This window comes from Heterodontus francisci, chromosome 36 (assembly GCF_036365525.1).
Source record: "Heterodontus francisci isolate sHetFra1 chromosome 36, sHetFra1.hap1, whole genome shotgun sequence".
NCBI lineage: Eukaryota > Metazoa > Chordata > Chondrichthyes > Heterodontiformes > Heterodontidae > Heterodontus > Heterodontus francisci.
Window position 1 is genome coordinate 49,541,135 of NC_090406.1, and position 17,943 is coordinate 49,559,077.

The 17,943-nt window shown below is 44.1% G+C and overlaps 1 protein-coding gene across 3 annotated transcripts in view; it reads right to left on the reverse strand.

Annotated features, from left to right (window-relative positions):
* Window positions 1-17,943, reverse strand: part of LOC137351806 (tropomyosin alpha-4 chain) — a 252,254-nt gene that overhangs the window by 49,521 nt on the left and 184,790 nt on the right. For all 3 annotated transcript variants that reach the window (XM_068016661.1, XM_068016659.1, XM_068016660.1), the window contains one exon: window positions 52-185. In XM_068016661.1, the coding sequence (XP_067872762.1) occupies window positions 52-185 (134 nt within the window). The remainder of the gene's footprint in view (window positions 1-51; window positions 186-17,943) is intronic.

A 17,943-nucleotide genomic window follows, 5' to 3' on the forward strand; every position in this document is an offset into this window, starting at 1 on the left:
GACTGACCTCCCTCAGATTAAGGAAGTTTGGCAGAGTTAATCATTGCTCACCTCTCGCTCTCATCCGCTGCTTTCTCTGCCTCCTCCAGCTTCTGCAGGGCAGTGGCAAGACGCTCTTGTGCCCGGTCCAGCTCCTCCTCAACCAGCTGGATCCTTCTGTTGAGGGCGGCGACATCTCCTTCAGCCTGAGCAAAAGGCAAAGAGACACATTTTAGATCCAATCTATTCCATGACTTGGTATCATCACAACTTTACTGTAGAAAGTGCAGAATATACAGCAAAACTGATTGGCTGAAGGGCTCTCCTCAGCTCAGAAAGTTGGTGAAACTTTCCAAGAGTGAAGCCCAGGTGAATAGAAAATACAAGTGCAGAACACAATGTTTTCAGACTACAATTGTTAATTTGCTCCTTGATCCAGCATACAATCCCTAATTACAAGAGTCTCCTTACAGGTGTTTGATGGGGAACTTACTCATTTTAAAGGAATGCTCAAGACTAGACTACTCGCAATGGCTCAGCAAGTGTGTGGAGTACCAGGATTATACACACCAGATGATCCCAGGTTAGATCTTCCACATGTAAGGTGTTAACTGACCTGTCAGTGGTTTGATGATGGGATGTTACAATCTCATGGCTAGGGGGAATGAACAAAAGGGTGAAAGGGGGACGTGGGGGAAATTATCTAGGATTTCCATTTCTGTTAGCTGCCCAATAATCCCTGCTGGAATTTTACATTTGGATAGGGTTGACCTATCTGGTTGAGCAGTACCAGAGAGTGAGCAGTGTCCAAGGGACTGTACACCAATGAGGAGGCCACACCTTCCGGAGGGTGGACAATGAGTTTAGTGGTGCCAGTGGCTTTTCCAAATGCTCAAAGTAACCAATTGAACACCCTCCTGTACCGAAATCACAGACCACCAAAAACAAAGTTTCTTGAATACAGACATGGTGACCCAACGTGTGCTGATAGTTGTCACCTCAGCACAAAGCCATCAAACTTACTCAAAGAAATAAACCTTTCATATAACATGGAACATATTAATATCCTCCCCCCTGAAGGTACAGTACATGGAACATATGACAATCTTCTACTCATTACATGGATTAATAACCACAGCCCCACATGGAACACATTAAGATTTTACCATCCCCTATCTCACAATCTCAACCATGTAGAGTCCACAAAGGCACAGCTTGCCCATGATAGTTGGGTTGAATTTTCATCTATTCACACTGTGGGGCCTTTGAGCCTCCATCAACTCCTTCAGTACCACATGCAATGATAAGGAAACATGGTCTTTTTCTGTCCAGCAATTTCTAAGTTTCATCTACTTCACCTACCATCCTGGTAGTCACATGATAAAATAATGGAGTTGTTGACTATTTGAAGCAATCAATAATTAGTCTACAACAGACCTAGACATGAGGTGAGGAAAACCCTCAATGGTGGAGAACTTCGGGAACCGTAGGCCGAGGCTCACTTAGTCCTCCTGAGCCGACTACACTCACCACACATTGTGTCTCCGATTGCTCGTGTACTGCATCCAAAAGATTATTTTCTGAAAGAAATCCATCTAATTTGAATGAATGAATACCAACTGCTTCCTCTGTCTCCCTGGGAGCCTGTTCTACACATTGATAACGCGCTCACTGAAATACTGTTTTCACAGATTAATCTTAAATTTTTCCCCTTTCAAGTGCAGGCCGTGCCCTCTGGTTCTACTTTTCTGGACAAGGTGAAATGGTTTGTCATAGTTGACATTATCTAATCCCTTTAGAATCCCAAAAACAATAATCCAATTGTCCCTCAGGCTTCTCTGTTCCCAGTGAGAACACACCCAAATATATAAAATTACTTCCCATTATCCAATCCCTCCATCCACTCAGTCACTCTGGTTGCTCTCTTCTTATTCTTACATGATACATCTCCAGCACTCATCCTTTTGTTGGTTGTGAGGGAAAACTAGAAATGGAATCTGTGCACCAACAGGGAAGGTGATAACTATGGCCCGACCAAATTCAGAGTCAAATTTTTACAAAGTTCACAGTCTCAGCATTTTAAGAATCATGAATTTCACAATTTCATGTATATAAAATGGTAAAATTTCATGGGGTCATAGAGTCATAGAGTTATTCAGCACAGAAACAGGCTCTTCAGCCCATCATGTCTGTGCCGGCCATCAAACACCTATCTATTCTAATCCCGTTTTCCAGCACTTGGCCCATAGCCTTGTATGCTACGGGTTTCAACAGCTCATCTAAATACTTCTTAAATGTTGTGAGGGTTCCTGCCTCTACCACCTCTTCAGGCAGTGCGTACCAGATTCCAACCATCCTCTGGGCGAAAATTATTTTCCTCAAATCCCCTCTAAACCTCCTGCCCCTTACCTTAAATCTATGCCCCCTGGTTACTGACCCCTCCATAAGGTGTCGCAACAAACTATGAAAATGATCTATTTAAAATGAAAAAAAAAGACAAGGGTTTCTGTTTTCAGATGGCATTTACTGAATATTCAAAAATTATTGTAAAAAGCTGACTATAAACAGGTCACATTCTTTACTCAATAAAGTAGGTGGCGCAGTGGTTAGCACCACAGCCTCACAGCTCCAGGGACCCGGGTTCGATTCTGGGTACTGCCTGTGCGGAGTTTGCAAGTTTTCCCTGTGACCGCGTGGGTTTTAGCCGGGTGCTCCAGTTTCCTCCCACAGCCAAAGACTTGCAGGTTGATAGGTAAATTGGCCATTATAAATTGCCCCTAGTATAGGTAGGTGGTAGGGAATATGGGATTACTGCAGGGTTAGTATAAATGGGTGGTTGTTGGTCAGCACAGACTCGGTGGGCAGAAGGGCCTGTTTCAGTGCTGTATCTCTAAATTTAAAAATTTTTTTAAAAAGTCATTGAGGTCAGCGAAGTCAAAGAACTTCTGTTCTGATGAAAGGTCACTGACCTGAAACATTAACTGTTTCGCTCTCCACAGATACTGCCAGACCTGCTGAGTATTTCCAGCACTTTTTGTTTTTATTTCAGATTTCCAGCATCTGCAGTATTTGGATTGTGACCTGTCGCGATTCAAACCAAGTGATTAAATCTATCAGTCATGACGCATTCTTGGCAACAAACTGAACCTCATTAGAAGGATACAATGTATGTTAAAACCAGTGCTCTCGGTGTCAGCGTGAGCTCTTCTGAGACAAAGTCTGAGTGGTATTTCAGGTGAGCTGCATGATACTGTACTGCTCCAAACCAAGAATTCCAACATGTAATTACTGGCTCAGGAGGAAGGGCGATCTTTTGTTCCCCAATTTCAGCTGGATTTGCAACGTGTTGCCTGTATAGAAGCTTGCGGCTCGGGATCTCTTTAATGTAGCTGACCAATTTGTTGACTTTACCAAACTCGCATTTCCACAGCTCACTGACGAGAAATTATATGTGCATTACATATAATATGGACAGCATTAAGCATTACACCTTGGAGCACAGATTTGAAAGATTTTGTCATGTAAGTTGTATTGTCACTAATGAAAGCAGACACTCTGTTGAAATCTGCAGCATATTTTGAAAAGATTTTGATTATCGCTTGGGAAACTGCGGTGTAATTAACAGCTTCTAAGTGGACACAGTCTGCGAGCACTGTCGTCAGCTTTCTTGACTGTACATCTTTGGCTTTACCAGACATAAAATCAAACTAAACATGCAGCACATAATTGTCTTGCTCAGCAGTGGACTCATCACAAATAATTGCAAAAGACTCACAGACGTTAATCTGAGACTTCATCTCCTCACAATGTGGAGGAGAAACTTTCGGTATGTAGTTCTGTTGTGGTTTATTTACATTTGGCAAGCAACCTCCATTTTGCACATTGCGATGAATGTACCCGCAACTTTAGGTGATCAAGTTTTTCCAATAGTATGTTGGTGCTTGCAAAAGCATCCACAAGTTCCATTGTAACCAACTGACAAATTTCTGAGCTCTCTGTTGACTTCTTAAAAAGAGATGAAATGCTTGCTTGTTATTTTGTCTGTTTGTTTTCTAGCAGTGTGATGTTAGACACTCTCTTTCTGCTCTGTTGTTTTGTCTGCTTGTTATTTTGTCTGTTTGTTTTCTAGCAGTGTGATGTTAGACACTCTCTTTCTGCTCTGTTGTTTTGTCTGCTTGTTATTTTGTCTGTTTGTTTTCCAGCAGTGTGATGTTAGACACTCTCTTTCTGCTCTGTTGTTTTGTCTGCTTGTTATTTTGTCTGTTTGTTTTCTAGCAGTGTGATGTTAGACACTCTCTTTCTGCTCTGTTGTTTTGTCTGCTTGTTATTTTGTCTGTTTGTTTTCCAGCAGTGTGATGTTAGACACTCTCTTTCTGCTCTGTTGTTTTGTCTGCTTGTTATTTTGTCTGTTTGTTTTCTAGCAGTGTGATGTTAGACACTCTCTTTCTGCTCTGTTGTTTTGTCTGCTTGTTATTTTGTCTGTTTGTTTTCTAGCAGTGTGATGTTAGACACTCTCTTTCTGCTCTGTTGTTTTGTCTGTTTGTTTTCCAGCAGTGTGATGTTAGACACTCTCTTTCTGCTCTGTTGTTTTGTCTGCTTGTTATTTTGTCTGTTTGTTTTCCAGCAGTGTGATGTTAGACACTCTCTTTCTGCTCTGTTGTTTTGTCTGCTTGTTATTTTGTCTGTTTGTTTTCTAGCAGTGTGATGTTAGACACTCTCTTTCTGCTCTGATGGCTTTCAGACTCTAAACGGCGCTGAACTGTTGCACGCTGTGATCCAATGAAACAATGTAGCTTGTACAAAACAGTATTCCATCATCAGCATGCAGAATTTGTCTTTCAAATTCTTTCACTCGATGTGCTGCAGTAATGGGTGCGGCTGTTTTTGATTTGCTCATTTTTGGCCTTCTCACTTGTTTAGTTTAGTTTAGAGATACAGCACTGAAACAGGCCCTTCGGCCCACCGAGTCCGTGCCGACCGTCAACCACCAATTTATACTAATCCTACACTAATCCCATATTCCTACCACATCCCCACCTGTCCCTATATTTCCCTACCACCTACCTATACTAGGGGCAATTTATAATGGCCAATTTACCTACCAACCTACAAGTCTTTTGGCTTGTGGGAGGAAACCGGAGCACCCGAAGAAACCCACAGACACTTGTCTGCTAATACTTGAGACTGCTTCTCTCAAAACTGCACCAGAAGCCCTCCCTCATCGACGAGTGAGATTAGCACTGTGCCAATGAATAAAAGGCGTGAAGTTTGCAAAATGGCCGATTTCACAGAGGACCCGAGATTTTATGGACCATGGCGCATTTTTCACGGCTGTGAATTTGGTAGGGCCCTAGTGATAACATTACAAAGGGAAGAACGACGAACGAACTTGCATTTCTTCAGCACTTTTCCCAACCTCGTCATGCCCCCAAAGCGCATCACAGCCAATCAAGTTAGGTGTGTTCATTGGGGAAATCAAGGGGAAAATTATGCAGTCAATTTGCACACAGCAAGATAGCACAAACAAGCAATGTGATTAATGACCAAAATCATCTGTTTTTGGTGGTGTTGGCTGAGGGATATGAGAAAGGAGGGAAAAAGAAACCAAATTAGGCCCGAGAACATCTTCTGCAATTGGGAAACCATGTCAGATGAAGTGAGTCTTGGGCTCCAAAAGCAAAGAAGTTTTGACTCTGACTCATGGCCCCAAGCTTTCTAAAAGGAGCCAGCCTGAAAATGAAACCAATTTTTAACTGGAGATGACAGAAAGCCTGAAATTCAACAACAGAGAAGATATGGACTCGATGGGCCGAATGGCCTCCTCCTGTGCCGTAAATGACTAAGACTCTATGACGAGGCCCAAGGGAAAACAGCCTGAAATAATGCACACTATGCTGCAAGAACGTGACAAAATCCGTCAACAAACTGCTCTCTGAAACTCTCGCTACTTCAGCACTTCACTGGAACCATTGCTGCACTAATTTACTGAACGAAACACAAATAAAAATGAGACTAGGGTTAATCATGGCTTAAGAGCTGAATGCATTTTTCTTGTTCCCTATATTTGTTCTGAGGATATGGGTGCCACTGCCAGGGTTGCATTTATTGCTCATGCCCAGTTGCCCTGATAGAGGTGGTGGTAATGGGCCTTCTCTATGAGCTGCTACAGCCTGTGCAGTGATGGCATCAGATAAGGAATTCCAGGATTTTGATCCAGCAACATTTATATAGCGCCTTTAAGATAATGAAAATGTCCCAAGGCACCCAACAGGAGTGGTATTAAACAACGTTCGACAGGGAAGCACAAACAGATATTAGGATGGGTGACCTAATGATCAAGGAGGAGGAGGGGGAGAGAGAGAGACATTTAGGGAGGGAATGTCAAAGTTTGGGGCCCAGGCAGGTGAAAGCACAGCCACCAATGGTGAAGCAATTAAAACAGGTGATTCTCAAGAGGTAACAAGAGCAAAACTGAACACAGTATTCCAGGTGCGGTCTCACCAAGCCCTGTACAAATGCAGCAAGACTTCCTTACTAGTATGTTGCAACCCCCTTGCAATAAAAGGCTAATTTACCATTTGCCTCCCTAATAGTTTGCTGTACCTGTATGTTAAATCTGATTCGTGTACAAGGACACCCAAATCCCCCTGAATTCCAACATTTGCTGGTCTCTCACCTTATAAAAAAAATTCTTTTCTATTCTTAGACTAAAGTGGATAATTTCACATTTCCCTTGCTTATACTCCATCTGCCAACTTCTTCCCAGTCACTTGACTGATCTATATCCCTTTGCAGTCTCTGTGTCCTCCTCACAGCTTACTGTCCCACCTAACTCTGCACTATCAGAAAACTTGGATATATTACACTTGGACCCCTCATCTACATCATTGATATAGATTGTAAGTAGCAGAGGCCCAAGCACTGATCCTTGCAGTACCCCACTAGTTACAGCCTGCCAACCTGAAAATGACCCGTTTATTCCTACTCTCTATTTTCCTTCTGTTAACCAATCCTCAATCCATGCAAATATTTCTGGAAGTTACTAACCACGAGCGTGAAGAAAAGGATAGGACTGGTCCTCAAGTTGAAGTTCTAAATTGGGGGAAGGCTAATTTCGACGGCATCAGACAGGAACTCTCAAAAGTTTATTGGGAAGAGGCTGTTTACAGATAAAGTGACGTCTGGCTTTTAAAAGTGAGATAGGAAGAGTTCAGGACCGGCATGTTCCTGTTAGATTGAAGGGCAAGGCTGGCACGTTTAGGGAACCTTGGTTGACGAGGGATATCGATGGTCTGGTCAGGACAAAGAAGGAGGCATATGTCAGGTCTAGGCAGCTGGGATCAAGCGAGTCCCTCGAGGAGTATAGGGGATGTAGGAGTACACTTGAGGAAATTAGGAGGGCGAAAAGGGGCCACAAGATTTCCCTGGCAGATAAGATAAAGGAGAATCCTAAAAGATTCTATAAATATATTAAAGAGTAAAAGGGTAGCTAGGGAGAGAGTAGGCCCCCTTAAGGATCAGTGTGGTAATCTATGCGTGGAGCCACGGGAAATGGGCGAGGTCTTAAATGAATACTTCTCGTCTGTATTTACCGTGGAGAAGGTCATTGAAGCGAGTGAGTTTATTTATTTAGAGATACAGCACTGAAACAGGCCCTTTGGCCCACCGAGTCTGTGCCAACCAACAACCACCCATTTATACTTCTTTCTTTGGGCCTCCTTATCTCGAGAGACAATGGATATGCGCCTGGAGGTGGTCAGTGGTTTGTGAAGCAGCGCCTGGAGTGGCTATAAAGGCCAATTCTGGAGTGACAGGCTCTTCCACAGGTGCTGCAGAGAAATTTGTTTGTCGGGGCTGTTGCCCATTTATATTAACCCTACAGTAATCCCATATTCCCTACCACCTGCCTACACCAGGGGCAATTTACAACGGCCAATTTACCCATCACCTGCAAGTCTTTGGCTCTGGGAGGAAACCGGAGCACCCGGCGAAAAGTTCAAGGGAAGGAACAGTGATATCCTGGAGCATATCAACATTACAAAGGAGGAGGTGTTGGAGGTTTTGAAGCACATTAAGGTGGATAAATCCCCAGGGCCTGACCAGGTGTATCCTAGGATGCTCTGGGAAGCAAGGGAGGAGATTGCTGGGGCCCTGGCAGAGATTTTTTTTTATTATCATCGTCAGCCACGGATGAGGTATCGGAAGACTGGAGGATAGCTAATGTTGTGCCTTTATTTAAGAAGGGCAGCAGGAATAAGCCATGGAACTACAGGCCGGTGAGCCTTACATCAGTGGTGGGAAAGTTATTGGAAGGGATTCTGCGAGACAGGATTTATATGCATTTGGAAAGGCAAGGTCTGATTAGGGATAGTCAGCATGGCTTTGTGCGTGGGAAATCATGTCTCACGAATTTGATTGAGTTTTTTGAGGTGACCAAATGGATTGACGAGGGCAGGGCGGTGGACATTGTCTACACGGACGTTAGCAAGGCCTTTGACAAGGTCCCGCATGGTAGGTTGGTCCGGAAGGTTCGAACACATGGGATCCAGGGTGAGCTAGCTAATTGGATACAAAATTGGCTTGGTGATAGGAGGCAGAGGGTGGTAGTGAAGGGTTGTTTTTCAGATTGGAGGCCGGTGACCAGTGGTGTGCTGCAGAGATCGGTGCTGGGCCCTCTGTTGTTTGTCATATATATTAATGACTTGGATGAGAATATAGGGGGCATGATTAGTACGTTTGCAGATGACAACAAAATTGGTGGTATAGTGGACAGTGAAGGAGGTTGTCTAAGGTTACAACACAATATAGATCAACTGGGAAAGTGGGCAAGGGATTGGCAAATGGAATTTAATGCAGACAAGTGCGAAGTGATGCATTTTGGGTGGTTAAACCAGGTCAGGACATATACAGTGAATGGCAGGGCCCTGGGGAGTGTTGTTGAACAGAGAGACCTTGGGGTGCAAGTACATAGTTCCCTGAAAGTGGCAACACAGGTAGACAGGGTGGTGAAAGCGGCGTATGGCATGCTTGCCTTCATCGGCCAAGGCACTGAGTACAAGAGTTGGGACGTCATGTTACAATTGTACATAACGTTGGTTAGGCCGCATTTGGAGAACTGTGTGCAGTTCCGGTCGCCGCACTACAGGAAAGATGTGATTAAGCTAGAGAGGGTGCAGAAAAGATTCACAAGGATGTTGCCTGGTTTGGAGGGCTTGAGTTATAAAGAGAGATTGGATAGGCTGGGTCTGTTTTCCCTGGAGCTAGGAGGCTGAGAGGGGACATGATAGAGGTATATAAAATTATGAGGGGCAAAGGTAGGGTAGATAGCCAGAGTCTGTTTCCCATGGTAGGGGTGACTAAATCTAGAGGGCATAGATTGGTGAGAGGGAGGCAGTTTAAAGGGGATCAAAGAGGTAAATTTTTCACACAAAGAATAGTGGGTATCTGGAATGAGCTGCCTGAGGAGGTGGTGAAGGCAGGAACAGTAGTGACATTTAAGAGGCATCTGGACAGGTACTTGAATGAGCAAGGCATAGAGGGATATGGAATTAATGCAGGCAGGTGGGATTAGTATAGATAGGCATTATGGTCGGCATGTACGCAGTGGGCCGAAGGGCCTGTTTCTATGCTGTACGACTCTACGACTCTAAATGGATATTGGCCTTTATTGCAAGGGGGAATGGCGTATAAAAGTAGGGAAGTCTTGCTACAAGTGTACACGGTGCTTGTGAAACTGCACCTAGAGTACTGCGGACAGTTTTGGTCTCCTTATTTAAGGAGGGATATACTTGCATTGGAGGCAGTTCAGAGAAAGTTCACTAGGTTGATTCCTGGGATGAAGGGGTTTGTCGTATGAGGAAAGGTTGAGCAGGTTGGGCCTATACTCATTGGAGGTTAGAAGAATGAGAGATGATCTCATTGAAACAGAAGATTCTGAGGGGGCTTGACAGGGTAGGTGCCGAGAGAATGTTTCCCCTTATGGGGGAATCTAGAACTAGGGGGCACAGTTTCAAAATAAGAGGTCTCCCATTTAAGGAGATGAGGAGGGATTTCTTCTCTCAGAGGGTCATTAATCTTTGCAATTCTCCACCCAAAGAGCAGTTGAGGCTGGGTCATTGAATATATTCACGGTTGAATTACAGATTTTTGATCTACGAGGCAATAAAGGGTCATGGCAGGAAACTGGAGTTAAAGCCACAATCAGATCAGCCATGATCTAATTGATTGGTGGACCAGGCTTAAGGGGCCAAATGGCCTACTCCTGCTCCGATTTCTTATGTTCTTATAACCCTCAATGCTTGGGTACAAAGCCAGAGAAAGGACAACCAAATCCTATACCATATCTGGGAGCAAACATCGTGTGTTCTATTCATCAATACTGATCAACAAGGTAAACTATCATTCCATGTCCTTTTTGACCAGTCTGTAGCCTGACTCGGTTGATCACACCCTCCTGCTCCAACATCTCTCCATTGTTGTCCAGCTGCGTGGGACTGCACTCACCTAGTTCCATTCTTAACTATCTAATTGTAGCCAGAGAATCAACTGCAATGGTTTCTCTTCCCATTCCTGCATCGTTCCCTCTGGTATCCCCCAAAGATCTAATCCTTGTCCCCCTCTTATTTCTCATCTATGTGATGTCCCTCAGTGGCATCATCCAGAAACAAAATGTCTTTTTCCACATGCACGCTGATGCCCAGTTCTACCTCACCACTTCTAGACTTGACTATTCCAATGCACTCCTGGCTGTCCTCCCCTCCATAAACTTGACAGCATCCAAAACTCTGCTGCCCGTGTCCTAACTTGCACCAAGTCCCGTTCATCCATCACCACCCCCACCCACCCACCCCCCCGCTGCTTGCTGACCTACACTGGCTTCCAGTTAATTAATACTTTGATTTTAAAATTTTCATCCTCGTTTTCACATCCCTCTGTGGCTCCACCACAGAAGATAGTGCGAGCACACATTTTGGTTAATGAGATTGGAATAGTGCAAGTTCCCAGCTACTAAAGGTTCACACTTTGCCAACCTCTTCTGGAAAAGTACCCCCATGCCATCTTTTTGTACCCACTCCATGTGTACACACTCAAGACAGTGAGATTTCACACTCATCCAACTTCTTAGTGATGCTGCTTTTGTCACTGTTTTAGTGAAAGAGCTGATGCCCGATGATGTTGTGTGCTTTGTAAGTTAAGAACTTTATGAATTCTACGGCAGCAGTGCTGTAGCTTTAAGACAGTTGCACGTGTTGACCATGTGTCTTGTGGTGGGTTTGAAATGGAGACCTGCTTTGCATTTGCAAGAACCCACAGGAATGTAGAGAGATGTGATTGATGTCATGCTAGAAACGTGGGAGACAATCCAATCTGCTCCCTTTTACCGCCAGCTCACTGATTTAAACACAAATACGGAGGGTTTTTCAACTACCACGTGGCACTGGTTCAACAACCAGGACTGGAGAACGACAACCTCCAACAGTGGGCAGAACAGTATTTACTCTCTGGGAACATCCCAACTCCTAATCTTTAAATCAACTCTATCGGAGCAGGACTGCCAGCTGGGAAATGAGAAGTCAGCATGATCCGTACCACACAGGGATCGAGTCTAAATAATCCACCAGACCATCACCAAAGATCAAATACCCTCCCACACCCCTCCACCAACCTACTTTTTTTTTTGGTTGTGTGCAGCCTATTCATTTAAGTGCGTGTTACCTTTAAGTTTTTTGCGTGACCGTGGACGCAGGGTAACTTAAAATGACACAACTTGCGTGCATCCTGCACGCTAACTTACAGGTTACTGCATGGCCACCCATCTGCGCACCACTCCCCCTCCCCTCGTCAACAGAACCCCTGATTCTACAGCAGAGTTTACTCACCACACTTGCTCTGAATAGGACACAAACAGGGTCACAGAATAACAATGATGAGCAAAGCCATTTGTCGCATAATAATGAATCCACCCAGACAAACCCTCCACTCCTCCCTTAGCTACATCTAATTGTTGAAGTGATTTGTATATTTTTGCCTCCACTGATCTATTTGGGAGTTGATTCCAAGTGTTGATCACCTTGTGTGAAAGACTCCATGATTTCAATTTTAAAATTGTCTTTTACTAGTTTGAACCAATGTCCTTTTATCATATTCTCAATGTAATTTAAAGTAGTTTTCCAGATTCATCTTTTCAATTCCCCAAACTATTTTACATCTATTTATAAGATTGTCTCTGCCACCTCTGTTCCAGACTGGAAAGCCCAAGTCTCTCCTCCTAACTCAGACCCCTGACATTAGGGATCAATCTCATGGCTCTTCTCTGCCTCCAACATTTCAATGTCTCCGTGTCTCAGTGACCAGAACTGGACACAGTTCTAAAGGTGCGACTGACCAGACTATTGAAGACTTCAATCATAACTTACTCTAACTTGTATTCTACTGGTTAGTTTAAAGATCCTATTGTTGATTGCTGCTCTGCAGTGTTTGGACATGTTGAGTTGATTAAGACTCCTAGATCTCTTTCATCCTTTGCTATTTCAACATCCTTCAGATCCTCATCAGGCCCAGCTCGACCACAGCCGATTATCACAGAAAAACCCTTTTCCCGTTTTTCTTTTACTCATTTCATGGGATGTGGACGTCGCTAGATTGCTGCCCATCCCCAATTGCCCGAGAAGGTGGTGGTGAGCTGCCTTCTCGAACCACTGGTTCTTAAATCTGGTGCGGGTACACCCACTATGCTGTTAGGGAGGGAGTTCCAGGATTTTAATCCAGCGACATTGAAGGAACGGTGACATATTTCCAAGTCAGGTGCGTGACTTGGAGGGAAACTTGCAGATGGTGGTATTCCCGTGTGTCTGCTGCCCTTGTCCTTCTAGGTGGAAGGGGTCGTGGGTTTTAAAGATGCTGTCGAAGGAGGGACTGGCTCATGGGACAACTCTCCCAATTTTAGTACAAGCCCCCGATGTCACTAAGGAGGACTTGGCAGGGTCAACAGGGCTGGATTTGCCATTGTCGTTTCCGTGGCTAGGTCGATTTTCCAACTGGGTTTATTCCTTTTCAACTTTTGTGTAGTGTTTTTGTACAACTGAACAGCCTGCTAGGCAGAGGGCAGTTAAGAGTTAGTCACGTTGCTGTGGGTCTGGAGTCACATGTAGGTCAGACCAGGTGAGGACAGCAGGTTTCCTTCCATAAAAGGTCATTAGGTAACCAGATGGGTTTTTACAACAATTGATGGTAGTTTCATGGTAACGATTTCAATTCCAGATTTTTTTATTTATTTATGAAATGAATTTAAATTCCACCAGCTGCTGTGGCAGGATTTGAACCTGTCCCCAGAGTATTAGCCTGGGTCATAGAGTGATACAGCACTGAAACAGGCCCTTTGGCCCACCGAGTCTGTGCCAACCATCAACCACCCATTTATACTAATCCTACATAAATCCCATGTCCCCTACCACATCCCCACAATTCTCCTACCACCTACTTACACTAGGGGCAATTTACAATGGTCAATTTACCTATCAACCTGCAAGTCTTTGGCTGTGGGAGGAAACCGGAGCACCCGGCGGAAACCCATGCGGTCACAGGAGAACTTGCAAACTCCGCACAGGCAGTACCCAGAACTGAACCCGGGTCGCTGGAGCTGTGAGGCTGTGGTGCTAACCAGTGCGCCACCCCCTGGTCTCTGGATTACTAGTCCAGTAATATTACCACTGTGCCACCTTCGCCCTGTTCAGTTGGGGCAAGTGTCAAAGCGACTTGTGTGTTTGTTACAATAAAAAAGGATTTGCCAACATTTTCAGCTGGATTTATTACCATATGAGACTGTTTCTGGAAAGGGAAGAAAAAAGGGGAATACTGACATTAAGAATTATAGCCAGGAATGTTTATACTTAAACTGGAGAAAGTAAATCAAACACACAATGCAGGTGGATTCTGATTTCTTTACAAGTTAATCTCCTGCCAAACAATAACCATCGCCAGTCTAACCATCTCCCCTTGAAATTCAATGGCATTACCAATGTAAAATCTCGCACTATTGACCAGAAACTTAAATGGACCAGTCACATAAATATTCTGGTTAAAAGAGCAGGTCAGAGGCTGGGAATTCTGCAGCAAGTAACTCACCAAAGCCTGTCCACCATATACAATGCATAAGTCAAGAGTGTGATAGAATACTCTCCACTTGCCTGGATGGGTGCAGTTCCAACAACACTCAAGAAGCTCAACACCATCCAGGACAAAACAGCTCACATGATTAGCACCCTACCTAGCAGCTTCAACATTCACTCCCTCCACCACCAATGCACAGTGGCAGCAGTGTGCATCGTCTACAAGATGCACTGCGGTAACATCCCAATTATCCTTCAACGGCACCTTCCAAACTCGCGACCGCTATCACCTAGAACAACAAAGGCAGTAGGCGCATGAGAACACCATTATCTCCCAAGTCCCTCTCCAAGCCAGCCACCATCCTCACTTGGAAATATGTCGCTGATTCAAAATCCTAAAACTGCCTTAACAGCACTGTGGGTGTACTTACATCATATGGACTGCAGTTCAAGGCAGCGGCTCACAACCACCTTCTCAAGGCCAATTATGGATCAGCAACAAATGCTTCGCCTGGTCAGTGTCATGCTCACACATGCAGAAATTATGAACTATATAAATGAACTTATAAAACAAACCCAAAAATGGACACTTTTCCTGAAAAACAAAATGGAATGGAGAGGTCAGAGATCTCATCCGATACTGCCAATACACATGGAAAGTACAAGAATCCTGGGTCAATCTTCATGTCGGGACCAGTCTTGGAGAAGGCATTAAAATGTAAATGGCCCACACTGTGTTAATGGCTACCTCTCTTTAGCAACTTGATTCAGACTCAAATGAATGGGTGTGAAAAAACTCCGCTTTACCAAAATGGAAGAAGGTGACAGACACCCAGACCCCATTGTCTAACAATGGCTCCACTATCAGACACCATTTATCAGGACAATGGTAAAGAGAAACCATGGTCACATGACAGAAACCAGGAGTCTGATAAGGAGCTTAATAAAAGTTTAAGTTGGTCCCAGTATTCTTTTGGGCCTCCTTATCTCGATAAAAGTTAGTTCTGATGAAAGGTCACAAACCAGAAACGTTAACTGTTTTTCTCTCCACAGATGCTGCCTGACCTGAGTATTTCCAGCACTTTGTTTTTATTTCAGATTTCTAGCATCTGCAGTATTTTGCTTTTAATAAAATATATGCTGGCAGACAAAGACAGAGAGAGTGAGAGATTCCATCTGCTCCAGCAGAATAAGGACCTTGCCTAAGAACACCACTTTTTAACAACTACAAATCAGCAGTGACTGGAAGTGTCTTTGAACATCATATCTGAGAAATTGTACCAGGGTTTGCGACATTGAACTGTGATGGAGACGCAACAGAAGGAAGTCTGCAACAACGCATTCACCCTCCTGAAACTTTCCAACTTTTGCCTTCAGTGAACCAGGAAGGAAGACAGACCAGGCCTGCATTGTTTTTAAAATCTTCACCCCGCCCACCACCCAGGGAAGAACAGAAGGTTTACAGTGAACTCTTAAAAAAATCTAAACGCATATTAACTTCTAATCTCCATCTTTTCGTGAGTGAGCGAGAGAGTGAGAGGGGGTGAAGTTGTGAATAACTTCCAGTATTGTACAATAAATAATTATCTTTCGTTAAACCTACTAGAAAACGTGTCATTTGTCTGTTGGTTGATTATTAAAACGTTCAGGGGTTGAAACACATTTCTGTCTTTGGTCAGTTGAGGGGTGAACCACCCCCATCATTTCACATCTGTCTGTAACAGTGACTCCCACATCCCGCGAATGAAGCAATATTAAAGAATATGGAGGATGTTGCACTCTGGGAGGTGTCCTCCTCACACAGAACACAGCACAATGTAAAGTGGTCAGCAACGGTGAGACCCCTGAGCTAAACTCTTCGGATCCAGCTGTCACAAAGGGTGGTCACAATTCACAGCGAAACAGTGCAACCAACTCAAAATGACTCCAATGTTCCCACCACTACCAATCCACAGAAGAGGAAAGGTCAACAAGGCCCTGCCAAGGCATATTGAGCTCATCAGTGACTACTCAGTCATCTACCAACCATTGTCAAGTGATGTAGTGCTGGCCACCCTGGGAGAAGATAGCAATGCCAGCTGCGGCTCAGTTGGTAGCACTCTTGCCTCTGAAGATTGGGTGTTCAAGTCCCACTCCAGATCAGGGCTGACAATGCAGGGCAGTAATGAGGGAGTGCTGCACCGTTGGAGGTACCATCTTTCAGATGAGACGTTAAAATGGAGGCCCCGTCTGCCCTCCCCGGCAGATGTAAATGATCCCATGGCATTATTTCAAAGAGCAGGAGATCTCCCCGGTGTCCTGGCCAATATTTATCCCTCAAGCAATTTCACAAAAACAGGATTATCTGGTCATGATCACATTGCTGTTTGTGGGATCTTGCTGTACACATGGTGTCACATTTCCTACATTACAACAGCGACTACACTTCAAAAAGTACTTCATTGACTATGAAGCACTCTGGAACATGCGATGGTCAAGAAAGGCGCTATATAAATGAAAATCTTTCTTTCCATAATCAACCATAAATCAGTCAGGGTGAGTTGGCGTTTGCTAATTAACAAAATCACAAGCTCCACTACCACTCAGAGATCACAGAATTCAGCAGCTCAAACGGCTGCTTTTGGCCCCAAGCTCTCGGGTGCTGAGATCAAAAAACCTCTCTCCAGTTTCGTGCTGCAAACCCCTTTCTCCTGGGGAGGGGACTTCCTTGTACGGTAGCGATACAAACCATGTTAACAACCCCTGGAATTTCAATCCCTCTTGCCAAAGTGATGCAAACTGATGTACATACAATGCAACCAAATTATTCATTACACAGCAGCCTGTGAATCAGCCAACTGGAAAGACAGCTCATCCATTTACAAAAGCATTGGAACCTCAAGCCAGATCGGAAATGTATGAAATGCAAAGGTAGTGAGCAGTACACAGCAAAGCTGAAAAAGAACTTGCATTTATATAGTGCCTTTCACAACACCTGGATATCCCAGAGTGCTTAACAGACAATTCAGTACTTTTGAAGTGCAGTCACTAATGTAATGTTGAATACACAGCAGCCACTTTGTGCAGAGTGTTACAACCAGGTGAGAGGAATGTAGGGGTTCACTTTGCCTGGTTTAACTGTAATAAGGTTTAATTTTTCAAAAACACTGTTTTTAGTCCTTTCATCACTCCAGCAACAGTTTAAAATCAATGTTCCTATGACAAAATTAACAAGCCTCATTCTTGGCAGATTGGGGTCTGCATGACAACAGCAAGATCCCACAAACAGCAACGAGATAAATAACCAGATATTCTATTAGGTGTTGGTTGATATTGCTCTTCAAAATAGAACCATGGAATTTTTTTTTTACATCCAGAGCAGACAGGGTCTCTGTGTAACAGCTCATCTGAAAGGCAGCACCTCTGACAGTGCAGCACTCCCTCAGTACAGCACTGGGAGCGTCAGCCTAGATTATGTGCCCAAGTCTCTGGAGTATGACTTGAACTGACAAACTTCGGACTCAAGAGGTGAGAATGAAGTCAGGAAACACTTCTTCACTCAAAGGAAATTTGGAACGCTCACACAAAACTATCGTGGCTGAGGGCCAACTGATTTGTTAAATAAGTTTATTAAGGGATATGGAACCAAGGCGGATAACAGGAGTCGAGGTACAGTTCTAATTAAATTGAACAAGCTTGAGGGGCTGAATGGTATCCTCCTGTTACTACATTGAAGAAGCTGTGAGAGAATGTGGCCACTCCCAAAGGAAATGTGAGCTCAGAAATTCAAATTATAACCAAACTGCTGCAGTTTGACCAGGGACGTTTTGTGTGATTACAGTGCTTCAGGCTCACATTGCTGCAGTAGGTACATAAG